Source organism: Amblyraja radiata, chromosome 30, assembly GCF_010909765.2.
Source record: "Amblyraja radiata isolate CabotCenter1 chromosome 30, sAmbRad1.1.pri, whole genome shotgun sequence".
NCBI classification, from domain to species: Eukaryota; Metazoa; Chordata; class Chondrichthyes; order Rajiformes; family Rajidae; genus Amblyraja; species Amblyraja radiata.
The window spans coordinates 28,283,591-28,296,072 of record NC_045985.1 but is presented as its reverse complement, the minus strand read 5'-3'; the positions used below and the strand labels follow the sequence as shown (position 1 = coordinate 28,296,072).

The following is a 12,482-nucleotide window of genomic DNA, read 5'->3' as shown; positions in this document are numbered from 1 at the left end:
CACTGGGATCACTATTACAGAACTGATTTTCTCAAAGTTTACTATCTACTTTACAGGGGGAAATAAAATGAAGACTGGAAATATGGCACATTAAAATGGGTAGAAAGTAAGAAGATCCAAGTAAAAAATTCAATTAAATTATAAATGGAAGAGTGTTGATTAGGACCAAGTATTTGATGTAGTGCACTTGGATCGTAGAAAAGCTTTCATAAAGTTTAGGTTTATTATTGTCATGTCCTGAGTTACAGTGAAAAACTTTGTTTTGCATGCTATCCAAACAGATCAGATACTATCAGATATTAACACCAACAAACTTGAAGCTCTCAACTATTTCCAAATGCGCACCATTGGGGCATCTACTCTATCATACTTACTGAAGTCTGTTGCTGACATTAAGGGAGAGCTTATTGTCCTGACACCATTTTACTAAGTTCTCTATCACCTTCCTGCAGTCCGTCTCGTCACTGTTTGTGATTCTCCCACCATAGCAGTGTCCTCTGCAAACTTGTAGATGGAAAAACAGCTGAATTTGTCAGTACAGTTGCAAATGCACAGGAGGTATAGGAGGGAACTAAGAGCACAACCTTGCTGTGCACTGCTGTTGAGAGTTATCGTGGAGGAGGTGTTATCGCCTATCCTCACTGACTGAGGTTTGTTGGTCCAGTCGAGGATCCAGTTGCAAGCGAGCACCTGATCCTGAAGTCCCAGAGTTCGGAGATGACTTTGAATGGGATTATGGTGTTGAAGGGAAAGCTATAGTCGATAAATAGGAATCTAACGTAGAAATCACAACACCTGGAGTATTGTGTGCAGCTTTGGTCTCCAAATTTGAGGGACATTCTTGCTATTGAGGGAGTGCAGCATAGGTTCATGAGGTTAATTGCCAGGATGGCGGGACTGTCATATGTCAAAAGAATGGAGCAACTGGGCTTTTATACACTGGAATTTAGAAGGATGAGAGGGTATCTTTTTGAAACGTATAAGATTACTAGACTAAGTGGGACCAGTTGGGTCCCAGCATCACACGGGAGGGCTGGTCCCCCAACGCAATATTCCACCTCTCTACCAATTCCTATATTGGTGGCCAGTGGGAGGGCTTTCTGGAGTGTTGCGGGACTGGTTTCCAGAGGGCTAGTATGGACATTGAGGGCCGAATGGATTCTTGGGCTGGCGGCTCAGTCACTCAAGCCTGTTGTGCAGGCAGCTCACTCACTCACGGCTGGTGGGCTGGCAGTTGACTCACGGCTATTCCTTGAAATTCCATTCCAAGCAGGGTGCAAGGCCACCAAATTCAAGTGCAGTTTCCGACCATTTCAAGCAGGGTGCAAGGCCACTAAAGATAGCGAGTCGTGACCCCTCCCTCCTCCATCTTGCAGAGGCTGAGCCATGCCCACACTTCTGGGTTTTATAGTCCATCCCCCCTTCCCACCAGAAGGGGCACGGCCTTCATGGTGTGATTGACAGAAGAGAAAATCTCAACATTTCTTAAACACTAGTAACTCTTATTTTTCATCGATGGGAAAAATCCGCGGCACCTGACGAGCGGAACAGCTTTCCTAAAATTAATACAGCGCAAACAGGAAGTGGTCAAGATTAGATTTTTAATTATATAGACGGCAAGGCAACTTTAGCATTCTCAAACAAACTTTTCAATTAGGCAAGGCACCTTTAGCATTTTCAAACCGACTTTTCAATTAGGCAAGGCCACTTTTAAATTCTCAAACCAACTTTTCAATTAGGCAAGGCATTCTCAAATCAACTTTTCAATTAGGCAAAGCAATCTCAAACCAAATTTTCAATTAGGCAAGGCAACTTTGGCATTCTCAAACCAACATTTCAATTAGGCAAGGCCACTTTTAAATTCTCAAACCAACTTTTCAATTAGGCATGGCAACTGGCATTCTCAAACCAACTTTTCAATTAGGCAAGGCATTCTCAAACCAACTTTTCAATTAGGCAAGGCAACTATAGCATTCTCAAGCCAACTTTTCAATTAGGCATGGCATTCTCAAACCAACTTTTCAATTAGGCAAGGCATTCCCAAATCAACTTTTCAATTAGGCAAAGCATTCTCAACTCAACTTTTCAATTAGGCAAGGCAACTTTAGCATTCTCACACCAACTTTTCAAATAGGCACGGCAACTTTAACATTCTCAAACCAACTTTTCGATTAGGCAAGGCAACTTTAGCAATCTCAAACCAACTTTTCAATTAGGCAAGGCAACTTTAGCATTCTCAAACCAACTTTTCAATTAGGCAAGGCAACTTTAGCATTCTCTAAAAAAAAAAACTTTTCAATTAGGCAAGGCATTCTCAAATCAACTTTTCAATTAGGCAAGGCATTCTCAAATCAACTTTTCAATTAGGCAAGGCAACTTTAATTGGGCAAGGCAACTTTAATTGGACAAGGCAACTTTAATTAGGCAAGGCAACTTTAATTAGGCAACACAGCTTTAGCATTTCCAAACCAAAGGCAACACAGCTTTAGCATTTCCAAACCAAAAACAACACAGCTTTAGCATTTCCAAACCTAAAACAACACAGCTTTAGCATTTCCAAACCAAAAACAACACAGCTTTAGCATTTCCAAACCAAAGGCAACACAGCTTTAGCATTTCCATACCAAAGGCAACACAGCTTTAGCATTTCCAAACCAAAGGCAACACAGCTTTAGCATTTCCAAACCCAAAGGCAACACAGCTTTAGCATTTCCAAACCAAAGGCAACACAGGTTTAGCATTTCCAAACTATATTTTCAAACCACATTAAGGGCACTGACAGGTCAGTAAAACCACTCACAGTTTAGTGGTCAGAGTTATTCACAGCTCAGACTGAGGGACGTGACCCTCTCGCTCCCCCATCTTGCAGAGACCGACTGAGGCACTCAACACTTCCGGGTTTTATAGTCCCTCCGGAAGGGGCATGGCCTCAGGAGAGAGAATCTCAACATTGTTTACACACTAATAACTTTTATTTTTCATCGATGGCAAAAATCCTCTTGTCCTGCGCAGCGGAGGGGGGCTCTGAGTAAGATGGCCAAAAATCACAGCCGTAAGTGGCAGTGTTTTTTCTAAAATCAATATACAGAACAACAGGAAGTGGTCAAGATCAGACTTTTAGTAATATAGTTTAAGGGATTGGACACGTGGGTGACATTCCACCACGAACCACCTGTGCAAAGTGGGTGTAAATTGCATTTATCGGGGTGGGAGCCATTGTTACTAGTGATACTGCCTGCTTACACTTTGTACTGTGTTATAACAGTGTTGCACAGGGCCCCGGTGAGACCACACCTGGAGTATTGTGGGCAGTTTTGGTCTCCAAATTTGAGAAAGTACATTCTTGTTATTGAGGGAGTTCACCAGGTTAATTCCTGGGATGGTGGAACTATTGTATGTTGAAAGATTGTATACACTGGAATTTAGAAGGATGAGAGGGTATCTTATAGCCATATAACCATATAACAATTACAGCACGGAAACAGGCCAACATCCCTTCTAGTCCGTGCCGAACACTTATTCTCCCCTAGTCCCATCTACCTGCACTCAGACCATAACCCTCCATTCCTTTCCCGTCCATATACCTATCCAATTTATTTTTAAACGATAAAATCAAACCTGCTTCCACCACTTCCACTGGAAGCTCATTCCACACAGCTACCACTCTCTGAGTAAAGAAGTTCCCCCTCATGTTACCCCTAAACTTCTGTCCCTTAATTCTCAAGTCATGTCCTCTTGTTTGAATCTTCCCTACTCTCAATGGGAAAAGCTTATCCACGTCAACTCTGTCTATCCCTCTCATCATTTTAAAGACCTCTATCAAGTCCCCCCTTAACCTTCTGTCCTCCAAAGAATAAAGACCTAACTTGTTCAACCTTTCTCTGTAACTTAGTTGCTGAAACCCAGGCAACATTCTAGTAAATCTCCTCTGTACTCTCTCTATTTTGTTGATATCCTTCCTATAATTAGGCGACCAAAATTGTACACCATACTCCAGAATTGGCCTCACCAATGCCTTGTACAATTTTAACCTTACATCCCAACTTCTATATTCATGCTCTGATTTATAAAGGCCAGCACACCAAAAGCTTTCTTTACCACCCTATCTACATGAGATTCCATCTTCAGGGAACTGTGCACAGTTAATCCTAGATCCCTCTGTTCAACTGCATTCCTCAACTCACTACCATTTACCATGTACCATCTTATTGAAACATATAAGATTATTATGGGATTGGACACGTTAGAGGCAGGAAACATGTTCCCGATGGAGGGGGAGTCCAGAACCGGGGTCACAGGTTAAGAATAAGGGGTAGGCCATTTCGAACGGAGATGAGGAAAAACCTTTTCACCCAGAGAGTTGTGAATCTGTGGAATTCTCTGCCTCAGAAGGCAGTGGAGGCCAATTCTCCAGATGCTTTTCAAGAGAGAATTAGATGGAGCTCTTAAAGATAGTGGAATCAAAGGATATGGGGAGAAGGCAGGAACGGGGTACTGATTGTGGATGATCAGCCATGGCGGTGCTGGCTCGAAGGGCCGAATGGCCTACTTCTGCACCAATTGTCTATAACGTGTAACCCTTGTCACCATCTACGGATATCCATTTCATTGCCTCGAGACTCCACATTGGTCCAGAATTATATCTTGCCATTCTTTATGGTTCTGCATCGGTCGTTCCACATGACATGACCAAGAAAGTAGAAACTCATGGGATTTAAGAAAAGATGACGGATTAAAATTGGCTCAGGGGGAGAAAGCAAATTTTGATGATCAGTGATAGTTTTTCAGTTGTATGGATAAGCAGGGCTAAGTATCAAGTCCCTTGTTTTTGCCTTATGTATTAGTAATTTAGACTTTGGAGCAATGTCCATGCTCAAGAAGCTTTCCACTGACAACATAATTAGTCATGTGATTGATTGTATCACACAAATATATAATAGTTAAGTCCTGCATTATAGGAAGATATCAATGAAGTGGTTAGAAACATGAAAGTGCAATTTACAATTCAATCTGGTGAGATATGCATATAGAGATAACAAATATGGCACTCTGAAAGCAGAAGGAATAATCAAAGGAACATTCAGAAAGCAGGAGTGATCAAAGGAATACACAGTAAATAGTATACACTGAGGCTTTTTTAATACCTTATCCACCCAACTTCAGAGTTCTGTTGACATACATTTCCAAAATTCTCTATATTTCTTAGAAAAATGTGTGGGTTGGGACGTTAATTGGCTACTGTGAATTACATAGAAACATAGAAAATAGGTGCAGGAGTAGGCCATTCGGCCCTTCGAGCCTGCACCGCCATTCAATATGATCATGGGTGATCATACAACTCAGTATCCTGTACCTGCTTTCTCTTTAGTCCCTTTAGCCACAAGGGCCACATCTAACTCCCTCTTAAATATAGCCAATGAACTGGCCTCAACTACATTCTGTGGCAGAGAATTCCAGAGATTCGCCACTCTCAGTCCTAAAAGATTTCCCCTTTATCCTTAAACTGTGACCCCTTGTTCTGGATTTCCCCAACATCGGGAACAATCTTCCTGCATCTAGCCTGTCCAACCCCTTAAGAATGTTGTAAGATTCTATAAGATGCCCCCTCAATCTTCTAAATTCTAGCGAGTACAAGCCGAGTCTATCCAGTCTTTCTTCATATGAAAGTCCTGACATCCCAGGAATCAGTCTGGTGAACCTTCTCTGTACTCCCTCTATGGCAAGAATGTCCTTCCTCAGATTAGGACCAAAACTGTACGCAATACTCCAGGTGTGGTCTCACCAAGACCCTGTACAACTGCAGTAGAACCTCCCTGCTCCTATATTCAAATTCTTTTGCTATGAATGCTAACATACCATTCGCTTTCTTCACTGCCTGCTGCACCTGCATGCCTACTTTCAATGACTGGTGTACCATGACACCCAGGTACTGTTGCATCTCCCCTTTTCCTAATCGGCCACTATTCAGGTAATAGTCTACTTTCCTGTTTTTGCCACCAAAGTGGATAACCTCACATTTATCCACATTATACTGCATCTGCCATGCATTTGCCTACTCACCCAACCTATCCAACTCATCTTGCAGCCTCTTAGCATCCTCCTCACAGCTAACACTGCCCCCCAGCTTTGTGTCATCCGCAAACGTGGAGATGTTGCATTCAATTCCCTCGTCCAAATCATTAATATATATTGTAAATAGTTGGGGTCTTACGGTACCCCACTCGTCTCTGCCTGCCATTCTGAAAAGGACCCGTTAACTCCTACTCTTTGCTTCCTGTCTGCTAGCCAGTTCTCCATCCACATCAATACTGAACCCCCAATACCTTTAAGTTTGTATACTAACCTCTTATGTGGGACCTTGTCGAAAGCTTTCTGAAAGTCCAGATATAACACATCCACTGGTTCTCCCTTATCCACTCCCTTATCCATTAGAAAGGTAACTTTCTAGTTACCTCCTTGAAAAATTCTATAAGATTCGTCAGACATGATTTACCTTTCATAAATCCATGCTGACTTTGTCCAATGATTTCACCAAATTCGAATGTGCTGCTATCTCATCTTTAATAACTGACTCTAGCAGTTTCCCCACTACCGATGTTAGACTAACTGGTCTGTAATTCCCCGTTTTCTCTCTCCCTCCCTTCCTTACGTACTCTGGGATGCAGCCTATCTGGCCCTGGGGATTTATCGGCCTTTAATCCATTCAATTTACCCAACACCACTTCCCGGCTAACCTGGATTTCACTCAGTTCCTCCATCTCATTTGACCCCCTGCTATTTCCGGCAGATTAATTGAGTCTTCCTTAGTGAAGACAGAACCAAAGTAGTTATTCAATTGGTCTGCCATGTCCTTGTTCCCCATGATCAATTCACCTGTTTCTGACTGCAAGGGACCTACATTTGGTTTAACTAATCTTTTTCTCTTCACATATCTATAAAAATTATTGCAGTCAGTTTTTATGTCCCCTGCCAGTTTTCTTTCATAATCTATTTTCCCTTTCCTAATTAAGCCCTTTGTCCTCCTCTGCTGGACTCTGAATTTCTCCCAGTCCTCTGGTAGGCTGCTTTTTCTGGCTAATTTGTATGCTTCATCTTTTGTTTTGATACTATCCCTGATTTCCCTTGTTATCCACGGATGTACTACCTTCCCTGATTTATTATTTTGCCAAACTGGGATGAACAATTGTTGTCGTTCATCCATGCAGCCTTTAAATGCCTTCCATTGCATATCCACCGTCAACCCTTTAAGAACCAATTGCCAGTCTATCTTGGCTAATTCACGTCTCATACCCTCAAAGTTACCTTTCTTTAAGTTCAGAACCCTTGTTTCTGAATTAACAATGTCACTCTCCATCCTAATGAAGAACTCAACCATATTATGGTCACTCTTGCCCAAGGGGCCACGCACAACAAGACTGCTAACTAACCCTTCCTCATTACTCAATACCCAGTCTAGAATAGCCTGCTCCCTCGTTGGTTCCTCTACGTGTTGGTTTAGAAAACTATCCTGCATACATTCCAAGAAATCCTCTTCCTCAGCACCCCTGCCAATTTGATTCACCCAATCTATATGTAGATTGAAGTCACCCATTATAAATGTTTTATCTTTGTTGCACACATTTCTAATTTCCTGTTTGATGCCATCCCCAACTCCACTACTACTGTTAGGTGGCCTGTACACAACTCCCACTAGCGTTTTCTGCCCCTTAGTGTTTCGCAACTCTACCCATATTAATTCCACATCCTCCAAGCTAATGTCCTTCCTTTCTATTGCGTTAATCTCCTCTCTAACCAGCAACTTGCTTCCCTTCTCTGCCTCCTGCCTCACACACTGTCTACTAGCTTTCTCTATTTGAGTCCCTTACATCTGGTGTCTGGGTGGGATGAGGGGAGAATAGATTACAAGGAAAATCAGGAGAGGGGAATGGGATTGGTTTGTGACCTGGTCTATGCTTGGTCCTCCTTTCATGCTGTTCAGAACTATATAGAAAGAATGATTTACATAGATTGAAATCTTGTTATATTTTTGTGTAGAGGTGATGATGGAAGATTTGAAAGCAGTAGAAATGATACATAAAAGAAAACCTTTAAATGTCAGCATGCATTATACCCTAGATAAGTAGTTGATATTGCATGGTATCAAATAAAGTGAGACAGTGTCCTGCAGATAAATTGAGCTGAGAAAGCAGATGGCATAGAATCTTGGCAGAGATACATTTTCAGGACAGCAAAGACATTTGGTAGATTGGGACAGTCTGCAAAGTGTAGGAATGGATGCCACAGAGGCAGATGGATAGCCTGAATACCAACCATCCATGGGCTCAGAACATGTTATTGCAAGATTACAGGAGGATGAATTATGGAGTGGGTGATGAAATTGGCATTAAATTTACACTTATGGATAATCTTTACTTTAAGCTTGGTTATGGAGAGCAGGAGCTAATGATGCGTATTAGCTTGCAGCCAGAGCTCACGATTGCTGGTTAAACTACTTTTTATCCAAGGACATTCTCACTAGTGTCTCTTGGTATCGATGACACCTGCCCCTTAGCAGCAATTCAGCTATAACATAGACAAGGGATTCCTTGATATTGAAGAGGCTGTGATTCAGCATCTTAATAGCTTCTGAAACCTGGATTAGGGATTACAGTAGAGATCAAATGTAACGTGTTTTCCATGGTGTTTTTAACCCCTCCCTAGATTCACCACTTGCTACTTGTTTCCTTGACCCTTCTGCACCTTATTCAGACCAATGCCCTGACCTGCCCATGTTGGGCTCATTGGGTTACCTCAAGCACAGGACACTGAATAATGCCAGAAGTCTGACCAACCCTCAGTCCATCTCGTTTACCCGGAACATGTTATACATTAATGCAGGTGTTAAATCATTTATGTAAATCTGTAACTATATATTTGAAGTGGCTTTGTGGAGTGCTAGAGCTCTACTGCATGGAGACAGACCCTTTGGTCCAATTTATCCATGCTTACCAACTTGCTTAACTGAGTAGTCTCACTTACCTGCTTCAGGCTCATATCCCTCCAGAGCTTTCCTATCTAAGTCTCTTTTAAATGTACTTGCCTCCACTACTTCCTCTGGCAGCTTGCTCTGTACTTTCTCACTGTGTGAGGAACTTATCCATTAGGTACCTTTTAAATCTATCACCTCTCACTATCAATCAATGCCCTCTAGTTTTTCATTCCCCTGCCATAGGGAAAAGACTGTGGCTGTTTGCCTTATCTATGCCCTTCATGATTTTACATAAGGTTATCCCTCAATATCCAAACATCCAGAGAAAAATGTCCCAACGTATTCATCCCCTCTTCAAACTCTCCAGATTCGAGAACATCCTCATAAATCTTTATTGCATCCATTCCATTTCCATTTCCAACCTTTCCTGTAACAGGGTGATCATAAATGTACACAGTATTCCAAATGTAGCTGTACTATCATCTTGTACGCGGATACATGTTGTCCCAACAACTTTAACCTAATGAAGATAAATATACTAAATGCCTTCTTCACCCATTCTACCTTCATACTTTTTTTTCTTTTGTCAGAAAATTTCCTAATATCTGGAAAATGGCTGTCCATCTGTCAAGCTGGTTATCTTAGTGTCATCCTCATTGCTGTCATTTCCTGGGTGGCGATTGAAGGTATGTACTCACATTTTGAATCTTTCCATGTTGTCCGGAGTGAGGTTGGACTTAAATGAGTATCTCAGTCAGTACAATGCTTCATCTGGACTACCAGCCTCGGCCCCACAGGCAGAGAAACCTGCTGGAGGTTTAGGCATTTGATAAAACCCTCTGATTGGCATTTTATTAACCTGAGCAGATACTTATTTAACATATAAAACAGGCCATTCAGCCTTTTGAGCCAGCTGATCATCCAAAATCAGTACCCAGTTCCAGCTTTCCCCCCAGATCCCTTGATTCCTTTAGCCTAAGAGCTAAATCTAATTCTCACTTGAAAACATCCAGAGAATTAGCCTCCACTGCCTTCTGTGGCAGAGAATTGCACAGATTCACAACTCTGGATGAAAAAGTTTTTCCTTATATTAGTCCTTAATGGACTACTCTTATTCTTAAACTGTGACCACTGGTTCTGGACTCCCCCAACATCGGGTATATTTTTCCTGCATCTACCCTGTCCAATCCTCTAAGAATTTTATGTTTCTATAAAATATCCTCTCATCCTTCTAAATTCCAGCAAATACAAGCCCAATTGACCCATTCTTTCATCATATGACAGTCCTGCCATCCCGGGTATTAACCTGGTTAACCTACGCTGCACTTCCTCAATAGCAATAATGTATTTCCTCAAATTTAGAGACCAAAATTGCACACAATACTCCAGGTGCGGTCTCACCAGGGCCCTGTACAACAGCAGTAGGACCTCCTTGCTCCGAAACTCAAATCCTCTCGCAATGAAGACCAACATGCCATTAGCTTTCTTCACTGCCTGCTGTACCTGCATGCTTACTTTCAGTGACTGATGTACAAGCACACCCAGGTCTCGTTGCACCTCGCCTTCTCCTAATCTGACACCATTCGGATAATAATCTGCCTTCCTGTCCTTGCCACCAAAGTGGATTTATTCACATTCTCCTGCATCTGCCATGCTTCTGCCCATTCGCCCAATCTATCCAAGTCATCCTGCAGCCTCATAGCATTCTCCTCACAGCTCACACTGCCACCCAGCTTTGTGTCATCCACAAACTTGGAGATGTTGCATTTAAATCCCACATACCTCAGTGGTAAAATGCAGAAATGGATGTAGAGATTATTTGCAGAAGTTTATATGGCTCAAATTGGCAAGATATGAACTACGGTATCTGCAAGGAGTTGTATTGACGCTTGTCACTATGTTGGCTCGGATACTGGGAATAAACTCACCCAGCCACATTTCTCATTGACGCAAAGAGAAGTGATGCCAGATTTGTGGATAGAAAAAATAAAGTATAGAGATTAGTAGATTGAAAGTGTTCATGAGCAAAATTGGGGTTAATATACTTAATTGTAGTCAATTAAATGTAATTAACTTTGGACCTAAAAGTATAGACTAGATTAATTTTTTAATGGTGAATAGGGAATGCAGTGGAGGACCAACAAGCCTCAGTCAATAAAATGTCATGAATGGGTACTGAGCGTCACGAGAACAACAAATGGATTGCTGCCCTTCATATACAGAGCAGTGGAATGCAGGGTGATAGGAGGCTATTCTGCCAGAGGACCTCCCTCCTGCTCCCTCAATTCTGCCTGGCTAAACCACACCTGGGAGATAGGGAGCAGTTCAGTGCCGCACACCTCAGGAATGATACACAGTTCCTCGTCATCTGTAGGCAGGTGAGGAGGTTCAGGCAGTCTCAGGCTTGTCCCAGTGGATCTGTCTGACATCAACTCATGCAAAGGGGAAGGACAGTTGGTGGGGAAGCACCCCACTTTCTCTCTCCTCAAATCTACAAAGGTAAGCACAGCTAGTAGGGAGGTTTTATGTTGTCGCTCTCCTTTCTCTGGCTGGAACTGCCTTGGTTTTAAGGAGTGGGGTTGATGAGGTGCAGGTAAGTTAATGCAATCTTGATTAAGCGTATTTGCTCTTCTGGCTGTGGCTTCAGCTCAGTCACAGCACTGTCCAGGATGCAGTCATTTTACGGCAGGCAGGCACTGTCCATGGTGCTGGTCAATAGACAATAGATGCAGGAGTAGGCCATTTGGCCCTTCGAGCCAGCACCGTCATTCAATGTGATCATGGCTGATCATCCCCAATCAGTACTCCATTCCTGCCTTCTCCCCATATCCCCTGACTCCGCTATTTTTAAGAGCCCTATCTAGCTCTCTCTTGAAAGCATCCAGAGAACCTGCCACCACAGAGAATTCCACAGACTCACAACTCTCTGTGAGAAAAAGTGTTTCCTCGTCTCTGTTCTAAATGGCTTACTCCTTATTCTTAATCTGTGGCCCCTGGTTCTGGACTCTCCCAACATCGGGAACATGTTTCCTGCCTCTAGCGTGTCCAAGCCCGTAACAATCTTATATGTTTCAATGAGATACCCTCTCATCCTTCTAAACTCCAGAGTGTACAAGACCAACTGCTCCATTCTCTCAGCATATGACAGTCCCGCCATCCCGGGAATTAACCTTGTAAACCTACGCTGCACTCCCTCAATAGCAAGAATGTCCTTCCTCAAATTAAGGGACCAAAACTGTACACAATACTGCAGGTGTGGTCTCACTAGGGCTCTGTACAACTGCAGAAGGACCTCTTTGTTCCTATTTTTGATTCCTCTTGTTATAAAGGCCAATTCGCTTTCTTCACTGCCTGCTGTACCTGCATGCTTTCTTTTGACTGATGTACAAGGACCCCCAGATCCCGTTGTACTTCTGAGTCTGAAGAAGGGTTTCGGCCCGAAACGTCGCCTATTTCCTTCGCTCCATAGATGCTGCTGCACCCGCTGAGTTTCCCCAGCAATTTTGTGTACCTC

At 42.7% G+C, this 12,482-nt stretch overlaps 1 protein-coding gene across 1 annotated transcript in view; it reads left to right on the top strand.

Annotated features, from left to right (window-relative positions):
* The window catches only part of LOC116990052, a 122,121-nt gene that overhangs the window by 75,241 nt on the left and 34,398 nt on the right, over positions 1–12,482 (top strand). Inside the window, exon 10 of the mRNA XM_033047578.1 lies at positions 9,559–9,654. Coding sequence (XP_032903469.1) covers positions 9,559–9,654 — 96 coding nt within the window. The remainder of the gene's footprint in view (positions 1–9,558; positions 9,655–12,482) is intronic.